The sequence below is a fragment of the Sinohyriopsis cumingii genome, chromosome 13 (genome assembly GCF_028554795.1).
Source record: "Sinohyriopsis cumingii isolate HCF-2022 chromosome 13, ASM2855479v2, whole genome shotgun sequence".
In the NCBI taxonomy this organism is placed as follows: Eukaryota; Metazoa; Mollusca; class Bivalvia; order Unionida; family Unionidae; genus Sinohyriopsis; species Sinohyriopsis cumingii.
Window position 1 is genome coordinate 8043526 of NC_142973.1, and position 13003 is coordinate 8056528.

Consider the following 13003-nt stretch of genomic DNA (forward strand, 5'->3'; position numbering starts at 1 on the left):
CTACACTGGCTATCCATTCAATCCAGAATCAAATACAAAATTTGTTCTCTGTGCTATGTTTCACTGTCGGACTCTAGTCCAACATACCTATCTGACCTCACCCATGTGTACACACCAGCAAGATACTTACACTCCTCTTCTGACAATCGTATACTCATTATTCCAAGTAGGAAAACAAAGTCATTTGGACAGCGTTCTTTTGCATACCAGGGCCCAGCAACATGGAATGAATTGCCCACTGAACTTAGACACATAGACACAGTGATCACATTCAAGAGTGCTCTCAAAACTCACTTATTTCGACTGCATGAACAAGCTTAAAGACCTAATAATGTTTCCTACCTTAAATATTCTCAGCATTTTTTTTAATGTTTTCTAATTTCATGGTGTTTGTTTTTGTAATCATATCATTATATGTTTTTTATCTTATAGGTGTTGTCTAATGTTGTAAAGTGCTTAGAGCTTCTAAAGATTAGGCGCTATATAAAGTCCTCGTTATTATTATTATTATTATTATTATTATTATTATTATATGACTGAAAAATTGTAAAAGCTACGTTAAAAATCCAAATCATTGACACACACGCACATATATAAAATAACCTGCAGCAAAGTCCACCACTTTCCATTAAACTAAACTACAAAATTTACTATTGCATTTAGTCCTGTACACTTAGGAAATCACAGTTTTGACAGGACAGAATAGTTCATTATCATGTTACATGTTGTTATTTTTGTAGACTTAATGCTATTTTTCAATATATGAGAGGCTTATACATGACAGCCCGTACCGGTCTATCTTGTAGATAAACAACCCAGCAATGCCTTGGGAAGAATCACCAATCTGTGGGAAGCTACTGGCAAACTTTCTAACCTACCCATGTTGGCCAAGCCCTAGACTTGAATCCAAGCGGCCAGAATTGAGATGTCACTGATCTGTACGGTCAAGCACCTTAAATGACATGGCCATCTGGGTGCCACCTTTTGACATGTCATGTTGGGTCTGATGTCTGATATACTATTTTCATGTTTTCATACTTTACCTAAAAGGTGGTGAATACATGATATTTTCAACTCACATAAAGTAAAAATATGCGACTGTAAATAAAACATGCATTTTTATCTAATAATGTTCATTTACTGTTTTTCTTGGGGGGTGGAGGGTTGGTGTAACACTTTTAATGGAGGCAGGGAGAACTCTTTTCCCCAGATGACAAATTTACCAACAGAAATGTCATTTTGTGGGCAAACCTTGAAAATTAGCACTCATGAAAATATGTGAATCAGCAATATGCTATAAAAAGTACTTTAAAATTGAATCTTTTAATTCATGATTCATACTTTCTAACAAGTTAAAAGCATTAAAAAATATATTTCATTTGCAAGTTTTTATGAAAGGTCATTTTCATGATGTCAAAATCTTAGAACTTAGGTCATGCCATGATACACACAAATTTTGTTACAAAAAATACCAGACAATGCATTTCTCTTTTGGTTCAGTATATGATACTCTGTCTTACAGGCATAAATATCTTTTGACAAACAGTAGTGCCTGCATTTTTGGAGGTATTATCATAACAGGTTTTTTAAGTTAGTCCTGATGTTTTCTTTTAGTAACCATTTTTTTTCTCAAGAAAAAGAAATATTTATTTTCCAGGATGTTCATGCAAGATACAGAACCGAAGCCCACTGTGATGTAGTCGGACGTTTTAATGAAAGGTAACAAACCAGCATTTAGTTTTGCTTTTTAAGGAATCAAGAGTCTGTTTTTACAATCTAGTTCCATTGTGCTTATCAAATACCAGATTGATCAAAGTATCAGATGACCAACATAAATGTGCCAAATAATTGTAAGTGAATTGTTCCATTCTTAGAATCATATTAACACATAAATCACAAATAATCGAAGAGCTGGTATTGATTTTGAGTTCCTTCATTCAAAGTAAAAACTAATTTTCTTAAATACACAATTATATGGCTAATGCAAATCTACAGTAAGAATTGTATTCCATTATTTCTATGAACATACATACTGTATATAAAGGCATAATAGTTGGATCCCACTACAAACTGTACAGACCCAGATCTGCCATAGCATAATGCACAAGTAGATCTGGGTCGGTGCTGAATTGACAAATATGAATAAAGATACCATATATATACTCGCTTATGAGTCCAACTGTACAGACCAGTATCTTTTGTCACATAATTGCAGAGTTTGATAGAGACATTTGCAAATGAAAATGATCATTGTGTTAGGGAAGACAGATTTGTACACTATGAGCCTGATGATATGCTGAAATTTATAGAAAGTAAGCAGACTGAAAACACTTTAAAAAAGACACTTTTTGATGTAAGGCTAGTGACAGAATTCTTGCAGTCAAAGAATGAATTCAGTAATTGACACAAGATACACCCATCTGAATTGGATCAGCACCTGGCTGGTTTTATACTCAGTGTTAGGAGAAAAGGTGGATCTGAGTTTGAACCAAACAGCTTAAGAAGCATCATCAGCTCCATTGAACGCCACCTTAAAATCAAGAAATATGCAAGTACAATCATGAGAGGAACAGACTTAAATTTTGCATTAACAAGGGAAGCTCTTTGGGCTAAGCAAAAAGATTTAAAATCTAAAGGAAAAGGTAATAAACCCAGTTGGAATCAACTGATCACAGATGAAGAAATAAACGCCTTGTATAGCAAAAAAAAACTAATAAGGATGGAAACACCTGAAGCCATTGTTAACACATTGTGGTCTAACAACTCTGTGCAGTTTGGTTTGAGGGGAGTGACTGAACATTACAATCTGAAATGGGGGAATGTTACACTAAAGAAAGATGTGAATGGCTTCGAGTTTCTTGAAAAGGAAATAATGTCAGGGATATTAATCCTAAGATGTATGAAAACAAACAAAAACAAAGAGAGATCCACTTGCTATCTACAAACGGTATGCTGAGCTAAGACCAGCACACTTTTGTCAACATGAAGATCCTTTCTATATTGCACCCAACACTATGCCAATCTCAGCAACAAACCCAAAATGGTTTAGGAAACAAGAATTAACAAACTTGGATGCATCATGAAAAAGATGAAAGAAAAGGCAAATATTACAGAAAGAAAGAAATTAACAAACACTAGTAGCCAAAAGTACCTAATTCAGAAGTTAAGAGCCAAAAACATTCCCTTAACTGATATCATGCAAATTTCAGGCCAAAATATGTACAGTCTATAAACAGCTACTCAATCATTAGTGACAAACAACAACAGGCGTACGCCAATTACCTGAGCAACACCGGCCACCCAAGTAATGATGCTGTCAACCCCCACCCCCACAACAAAAAGAAATTTCAAACTGCACAGCTACAGATTGTAGTATATCCAAGTTCCCAATGAACGCTGCAAATTCAATGTTTGTATGCACATTATTTAAAAAAAATTGAATGTTAACTATCAGCATTGTGTTTTCATTTCATTTAATATTGCTAAAGGAAACATATAGCAATTACTATGAATGAAGTGTATGGGAAATTATGAATCACTACAGAACTTCTTGTTTGAGCATACGTACATGCGATGGGTTTTGAAGAGTTCACTCCCCTAAAGTGCACTGTTTATGGCCGTCAGTTTTATCTCCCATATGTATAGCATGTCAGCTGTATCAATTATATACCACTTGTTGTATACATTTTTCATTTAAAGGTATATCATTGATACAGCGTACATACTACACACACACACACACACATACACATACATACATTACTTTTATTTATTTTGATATATAAATTTAAGTTTGAAGGTAAATAGCAGAGCCTTTAATCGGATGTTCATTATTCAGAAGATTGATAGCTTTTATGAGCATTTTCAATTTCTGAACTTCAAACATTAATTATGTTTGTTAAAAAAAATCCAATAATACTTTATCTTTTTGTATTTTAAGATGTACACGATTCAGAAAATAATAATGCCCACATTGAATTATTTTAATTTTTAAAATTTGAAACAAAGTTTGTTTAGTCAATGCAATTTCAATAAATTTTCTGAGCACACAGGATAAGTCATTTTCATTAGCTGCTTTGGACAACACATGGTTTTCCCAGGAGTGATAAAAAATATCATTTATAACCAGTTAGTGAAAGATACATTTTCTCTTTATTTTTTAACCATTGTATGAGAAGTTGAGACTCGTGTGATTGTATGAAAGATTGCTATATATATATAGCTTGTTCATACATGTGATGGTTCTGGATTGCATGGAAAAATTCATGGTTTTATTTATGATTCCTGATGTGTTGCTTTATTTGTATAATTCCTGATGTGTTGCTTTATTTGTATAATTCCCTTTATCTTCCTCCTAAAATGTGTTGTTTCATCAAATAATGCATGTAGATAAACATATCAAATCTAAAACCATTCTCAAAACCTATTAACTTCTGCAATTACAAGCTCATCTTATCAGACCATTTCTTTTGGTTTGTGAAGGTGTGTTCATCCCTGAAAAACTGATCTTAATGTGGGATGCCATTATTGTAATACCAACTTGAGTTGCCTCATGAGATGCCCTAATTACAATACTAATGTGAGTTACCTCATTGGGTACCTGTTGTAATACCAACTTTAATTACCTCATGACATGCCTCTATTGTAATACCAACTTGAGTTAAACCATAGGATGCCTTTATTGTAATACCAACTTGAGTTAAACCATGATATGCCTCTATTGTAATAACAACTTTAATTACCTCATGACATGTCTCTGTTGTAATACCATCTTGAGTTAAACCATAGGATGTCTTTATTGTAATACTAACTTGAGTTAAAGCATGATATGCCTCTATTATAATACCAACTTGAGTTAAAGCATGATATGTCTCTATTGTAATACCAACTTAAGTTACCTCTATGCTTTTTTTTTTTTTTGTCTTTGTCTCTGTTGTGTATTTGCCTTTGAAAATGCACATTTAGAGTTGAAAGCGTTTAGGCTAGTTAGAAATTAGTTTTGCACTGTTCGTTGTCAGTTTATTGCATTTATCTTAATCAATCCCTGACACACTTCATCCCTTGCTGGATCCAGTGCACTTGAAAGAACTGTTATTCGCCATATGATTTGTATTCCTTTTATATATATATATATATATATATATATATATATATATGATTGTTTCTATTTTAATTTCAGGTTTCTTTTGTCACTTGCCTCTTGTAAGAACTGTATGGTGATTGATGACCAACTGAACTTGCTGCCAATAACATCCCATGCACTCAACATTCAGCCTATACCAGCCAAGTCTTTGGTAATGATCTACAGCTTTTTAAAATCAGATTGAAATAAAATTGATTTGTGGAGGTGACTCTGTTTTAACGTCATACCTTTTTAAGTATTCTTGCAGACATAAATAGTACAATCATGTGAGGTACAAAGGATGTTGCAATATAATCTCCTAATGTCCACACCATGTCATGCTCTTCAGGCATGGGGATGTACAGGAGGCATAATTACCATGTCATGCTCTACAAGCATGGGGATGTACAGGAGACATAATTACCATGTCATGCTCTTCAAGCATGGGGATGTACAGAAGACATAATTACCATGTCATGCCCTTCAAGCATGGGGATGTACAGGAGACATAATTACTATGTCATGCCCTTCAAGCATGGAAATGTACAGGAGGCATAATTACCATGTCATGCTCTTCAAGCATGGGAATGTACAGAAGACATAATTACCATGTCATGCCCTTCAAGCATGGGGATGTACAGGAGGCATAATTACCATGTCATGCTCTTCAAGCATGGGGATGTACAGGAGACATAATTACCATGTCATGCTCTTCAAGCATGGGGATGTACAGGAGGCATAATTACCATATCATGCTCTTCAAGCATGGGGATGTACAGGAGGCATAATTACCATGTCACGCCCTTCAAGCATGGGGATGTACAGGAGACATAATTACCATGTCATGCTCTTCAGGCATGGGGATGTACAGGAGGCATAATTACCATGTCATGCTCTTCAAGCATGGGGATGTACAGGAGGCATAATTACCATACTTAATATCTTAGGAGTCGACTAATTGAGACAACTTTTCTGCCTAGGATGTGCCCCTTGGTGATGTACCAGCTGAGAAGGTCTTGGACTTTTTTGGGCAGTGTGCTTTGCATCAAGATTTATACTTCATATTTTAAGTTTTACATAACCACCATGATGTAGAGTTTTATATAACCACCATAATGTGGTTTTTTATATGTTACTGCAAAAAAGTTTAAGGTCAAAATGACTAATTAAATGAAGAAAAATGAATTCTGCACAATAACTCAATTTACAGTCACTATAATAGCTCAATTTATAGTTACCACAGTTTGTAGATGGCTTGCCCATGGGGTAATAGAAAACACTGTCAGTTTCAGAGAAAAATGGTCAAAGGTCAAGGATAATATGATCGAAAGAAGAAATATGGTTTGTGCACAAAACTTGAGTTCTCTAGCATTTGGAGTTACCAAAATTGTCGACTGGCCTTTACTTATCAATTTTGGGATCAAAACTTTAATGATCCTGATCTAGGCCACATGATTGTGGATTCAGATGAAAATTATTGAGAGTTGCACAACTTTTAAAACCCATTGGGGAAAAGATTACACATATTACTAACTGTTCTCTTGTCACGCCCAATGCATGTCAGAATATCCGAGCAGAAAAGAAAAAGGAAAAGAATATACAGAACAGGGAGAAGTGGGAGCAAAGCAAGACACTATATATATATATATATATATATATATATATATATATATATATATATATATATATATGAACGGTTTTTTCCAAATATTGTTTTCTATCATTTTCTTACTTTAATGGGATCAAGTTTCTGAGTCCTGTGGACTGATATCTGAGACAGTAAATAAACTGGTGACTATACTGGAGTCCAGTAAATTATTTTATTTTTAAAAGGCTTTTAGAAGTGGAGTGATAAGGAGCAGAGATGAATATCGGAGGATTCTGATTTAGGTATGCAGATACCTTATTCATTTATTGTCAAAGAACTGATACAAAGTCAATAAATACTTGTTTTGGATTAGATGTTTCTAACCGATGTCAAATTAGGTGTTTCTAACCGATGTCAAATTAGGTGTTTCTAACCGATGTCAGCCATCAACTGCCATTTGACATTGTTTATCCCCCCCCCATGATTCTCACTCTCTGATGCTAGGTGTGCGGGACCTATCCTCATAAGAAAATCTGTGGCAGCATCTAAGACTGCAAGAAGGAAAATGGCTGATACACAGTAACAATAGTTCTACATCACAGACCTGGACCAAAGTTGCTTTATGGCTTGTACTTGAATAAGGAAGAAGCTGTTGATTATGTTGTCTGTATATTGAAGGTCAGGACCATGAGACTGAAAGAAGGAAAATGGTATCTGCACAGAAATTTCATTTATCAGCCATGTACTTGCACCAGATTTTGTGCATTACTACACAGTAAGAAATAAGCCTATTGACTTTAGGGTCAAACAGTCAAAGGTCAAGGTTATGTGACTGATGGAAGGAAAATAAATGGGTTTTGCTTAATAACTATGTTCCAGACCATATGTCTGGATCAAAGAATGTGTTTGGCTTGCTCTTACATTATGGCCTAATAGATTTACAGTTGAAATGTCATTTTTGTGGCTCTTAGCTTATGGCCTAATAGATTTACAGTTGAAAGGTCATTTTTGTGGCTCTTTGAAGAATTGTCTTTGCAGAATAACATTTGTTCTAGAGTAAGTTCCTTGAGCAAATATTGTGGATGACTTACTCTTAGGGTGATAAAGAAATCATTAGATTCTGGTGTCTAAAAACAAGAGGTCATGTTCTTTAAAAGTCTGATAAGAAAAGTATGGTTTCTGAACATTAAGTTGAGTTCAAGACTGCATACATTGATCAAATGTCCTAGTCATTGAAACCCATTGATAGATAGAGTCGGCTATTACTACCGACACAGAGGACTATTAAACATGATGTATGATATGCATGGTACTCATGTTGGGTTTTATCTTTGCTTTGTGTTTTAAAAACCAAAACATGGTATTGTATAGTTTATATCCATACATACATATAAATACATACATACGTATGGACAGACAGACATTACTATCAAGCTATTACTGTCTCATTAATTACAGCAAAATTTGTCTATAAAGGACAGTCAAGGGAGAACAAAATGTCATACTTAATTATACTTCCTCAACAAAATTTGATTATTTGAAGATGTTTTTGCTGGTTTACAGAGATGCCAACCATTCTGGATTTGCAGAATTATTATGAATTGTTTGCAAAATGTCTGCAGAATGTATATAACTATATTAATGAATTTCCAGAAAATCTAAATTTTGGGAGATACAATTTTGAACACAAAATTTCTGTGTGGTCAAAATTGGAGAGAAAAGTACTTAGCACCATTGTGTTTGAATGGTACATAGAATATAGCTTCTCATTGTGAAAATCTAGAATGTATATAACAAGACTATATAACAAGACTAAATACGTGAAAAATGGGATGATAAGGAAAAGTAAAATTTAATGTTGTTGATTTTGCCAAAAAGGTTCAGGGAATTCGTGTTTTTGGAACTGGGAAAATGGATGCACCATTATTCTCTGGACCTTATAGTTCCTGACTTTGTACTGGTATGTATAGGCTTATACCTTGATGCAAATAGAATTGTATGCTGATTTTAGTATGTTATCAATACTAGACAGGCTGCCTAGATTCCAAAATGTTCATGCTAGAACTTCTGTTAAACAGACTTCTGTGATGGCACATTTGGGTTTACATGTGACAATATGGCATACTGACTTCTTTTTTAATCTCAATTTGCAATGTCCCCTTTGGACATGGGAAGTAGAACTGACCAATGTGCCACCTACAAATCATGAAAGGCAACTTTTACCTGGTATGTTTTTTGTGATGATGTTGATACTGAGAAGCTCTTGGGCTTATCAAGAGAGTTTTGTTTATATTAAAAAATATTCTCTGTCCATCTGTTCTGTCAGTTACTAGTTTTATTTGTGCCCAATGATTTGAATTGTTGACCATCTGTAATTACAAAACTTTGTGGATGGCTTACACATCTAGTAAGGAAGATCCTTATTGATTCCAAGGTCAAGAGTTGAAAGTTTAAGGTCACTTAAACCAAGAGAAGAATCCATTTTTTCAAGACAGGTATTGTGGACTCTAAAGATCCTAGTGATGACCCCCTGGTGCTCTGACCAGTGGTCCATGTCAGTGAGACCAGTAGATGAATAATTTTTCCTGAGACACGACCATGCTTTATTAGTACCTTAGAAAACACAGGGCAGGCATGTAATGTTTTAATAACAGCACTGTAGTTATATATCAGAAGTAAAAACAATGACCTTTTTAACTCATTGGCTTTTTTTATGGCACATCACAATTTGCTAGTGCCATATGGTGTTATCATTATACCTCTGTTCTTCCAGTACATATTAGGCTTAGGACAGTTTTCAGGCACTGCAGTATGCATTTTATGAAATGAAATTGTTTATAATTTTGACCTGTCATATTTCTACAATATATATTGTATGGGGAATGGATTACCAGGGAAGAAAGTGTTGTCTTCTGAATCATGGATTTGAAATACCAGTATTGTTTAAGATTATAATGATAAACCACCATGTATAGCCTTTTTTGTGCTGAAAAATGGTGCTAAAACTACATCAGCAACAAAATATTGATGAAAATACAAAAGAATGTTCTTATAAATGGCTTGACACTTTCAGGTATGTACATAGTACATCATCTAGGCAGCAGGGTCATTGAATGATTTTACATGATAGACCATTAGCTCTGTTAGGGCTTAACTTTGGAATAAATCATTGAGATTTATGTATTTAAATTTTTATATAATTATTCCAACAGGAGGATGCCATTAGTCAATCCGATCAAGAGTTACGGGACTTGAAAGACTCTCTCCAGGACACACAGCCTGTTGGAGCACTGGTGAACTGCTGTAAGACTCTGGACCAGGTGAGTAAGGGCAGGTTTACATGAAATACTAATTTTGCATGATCTGGTATTCTCTTGTATGCATAGTTACCTGATCACAACACCCAGTTGTCAGCAGTTTTCCTTTTTATGCTATTTTAATAAAGGGTTAGCAGGTTTGATATTCAGAATGTGCAATAGTTGTTCTTGACTTTTTATCAGTATAAGAGTCACAGAGGTATAAACTCTGAAATAACAGTATTGTGTAGGTGTGAATTTTTATGGCTTTTGTGCTTCATACTAGAAACAGGTTTAAATGTCTAATGAAAATTGACACTTCTGTAGAATCAGATGTGGAGTAATCAGAGTAATGGTAATCACCTATAATTGATTACTAATTTTCTAAGTAATCATGACTAACTGTAATAATCCATAATTGATCACTAATTTTTAAAGTAATCGCAAGTAATAGTCATCACCTATAATTGATTTCTGATTTACCAAGTAATCACACATAAATGTAATCATCTTTAACTTATTACTGATTTTCCAAGTAATCACAAATGATTGGAATCATTTATAATTGATTATGGATTTTACAAGTAATCACAAGTGATTGGAATCACTTATAATTGATTACGGATTTTACAAGTAATCACAAATGATTGGAGACACTTATAATTGATTACGGATTTTCCAAGTAATCACAAATGTGACAAATATATTCCACAAATATCAGGTAATATTTAGAATATATTTTCTTTTCACATTTTAATACAGGATATATTTCATTGTATGGGTCAAAAGATGTGGTGGTTTTACCAGTGGTGAAGCAACAAAATAAAATATATTGTGTTTTTATACCACAAAATGATATTTAGGAACAAAAAGAAAATGTTCTTTTTATTATAAACCAAACTAGCTCTGAATTGAAGCTTAAAAGAGATCATCCCCATTCTCCTTTTACCTCTCTTTCAACTGTATTCATCTTCATTCCCCATTGACCTCTCTTTCAAGCCTATTCAACCCCATTCCTCTTTTACCTCTCTTTCAACCCTATCCATCGCCATTCCCCTTTTACCTCTCTTTCAAACCCATCTATCCCCATTCCCCTTTTTCTTATCTTTCAACCACATTCATCCCCATTCCCCTTATACCTCCCCTTCGACCCCATCCATGCCCATTTTCCCTTTACCTCTCTTTCAAATGTATTCATTTTCATTCCCCTTATGCCTTTCTTTAACCCTATTCATCCCCATTCCCCTTTTTACCTCTTTTTCAACCCTATTCATCCTCATTCCACCTTTACCTCTCTTTCAGCTGAATTCATCTTCATTCCCCATTTACCTCTCTTTCAACCCTATTCATCCCCATTCCCCCTTTACCTCTCTTTCAACTCTATTCATCCCCTTTCCCCTTTTCACCTCTCTTTCAACCCTATTCATAGCCATTCCCCTTTTAGCTCTCTTTCAGCTGTATTCTTCCCCATTTACTTCTCTTTCACCTGTATTCATCTTCATTCCCCATTTACCTCTCTTTCTACCCTATTCATCCCCATTCCCCTTTTACTTCTCTTTCACCTGTATTCATCCCCATTCCCCTTTTACTTCTCTTTCACCTGTATTCATCCCCATTCCCCTTTTACCTCTCTTTCAACCCTATTCATCCCCATTCCACATTTACCTATCTTTCAACCCTATTCATCCCCATTCCACATTTACCTCTCTTTCAGCCCTATTCATAACCACAGTCATACAAATATCAGCAGCTAAAGAGAGTGCTATGATTGGGATGTCCTAATCTGTTGCAGTAACTTTGACAATTTGTTAACTATTAAATCCTATCTAACTACCAAGCAAGTCTGATTCAGCAATGTACATACCAGTGGGTTTATCATTGTTATCAAGGTAGCATGGCATACATAACATTGTGTTTATCATTGTTATCAAGGTAGCATGGCATACATCACAGTGTGTTTATCATTGTTATCAAGGTAGCAAGGCATACATACCAGTGGTTTTATCATTGTTATCAAGGTAGCATGGCATACATAACAGTGTGTTTATCATTGTTATCAAGGTAGCATGGCATACATAACAATGTGTTTATCATTGTTATCAAGGTAGCAAGGCATACATACCAATGGTTTTATCATTGTTATCAAGGTAGCATGGCATACATACCAGTGGTTTTATCATTGTTACCAAGGTAGCAAGGCATACATACCACTGGGTTTATCATTGTTATCAAGGTAGCAAGGCATACCAATCATTTAGCTTTTTTCATTCAATTATGCCCTATGCTTGACTGTATATGGATTATACATTTTAAGTTCAATTACAAAAATCAATAAAAAGCTGACTGTTTCATTATCATTTATTTCCAAAACATCATATAAATTTGAGAGTAGCCTAAAAAAGAAGACTTCTGCATAATAATACATTTGTCCATGGTAGGCCTGAATCTACTTTCTTTATTTTCCATTTATAGCAGCTGCATATGACTCATTTCCAAGAGATTTCTTTAATTTGAACATATTCAACAGATTCATGATATTTTGATAAACATTTCCTGTCCATAAATTTAAATGCAAAAGAAAATGTCATGTTTATATGCTCCCACAATACCCATGGAAGAATGAAAGAGTGTTGTTCATGTTTTGTCATCTTATGTCACAGATTTCACTTCTGCTTGATAATTATTGAGGGAATTAATGGGTTGATATTAAATTTGGCACAAGTCTTTAAAGAAAAAAGACCAAGTTCATGGTTGATTTTACAGTTTTCCAGCAGTTTTGACCCTAGTTTGACTTGGAACTTTGAACTTTAATTTTTATTTCACTTGATTACTTTTCAAGGACCTCATTGATTGAAATCGAATTTGGTATGAGGTTTTGCATTAAAAAGACATAGATCTAATTTAATTCTCACCATTTCTGCTGTGACTAAAGCTAAAGTGTTCATGTTTTAAGATTTAAATGTGATTAAAAAAAACACAGGAGAGGCTTAAGAAGAA

The 13003-nt window shown here is 34.4% G+C and overlaps 1 protein-coding gene across 3 annotated transcripts in view; it reads left to right on the forward strand.

Annotated features, from left to right (window-relative positions):
* Positions 1-13003, forward strand: part of LOC149784912 (RNA cytidine acetyltransferase-like) — a 107515-nt gene that overhangs the window by 21885 nt on the left and 72627 nt on the right. For all 3 annotated transcript variants that reach the window (XM_089978503.1, XM_089978504.1, XM_089978506.1), the window contains 3 exons: positions 1658-1719; positions 5180-5294; positions 9923-10030. In XM_089978503.1, the coding sequence (XP_089834629.1) occupies positions 1658-1719; positions 5180-5294; positions 9923-10030 (285 nt within the window). The remainder of the gene's footprint in view (positions 1-1657; positions 1720-5179; positions 5295-9922; positions 10031-13003) is intronic.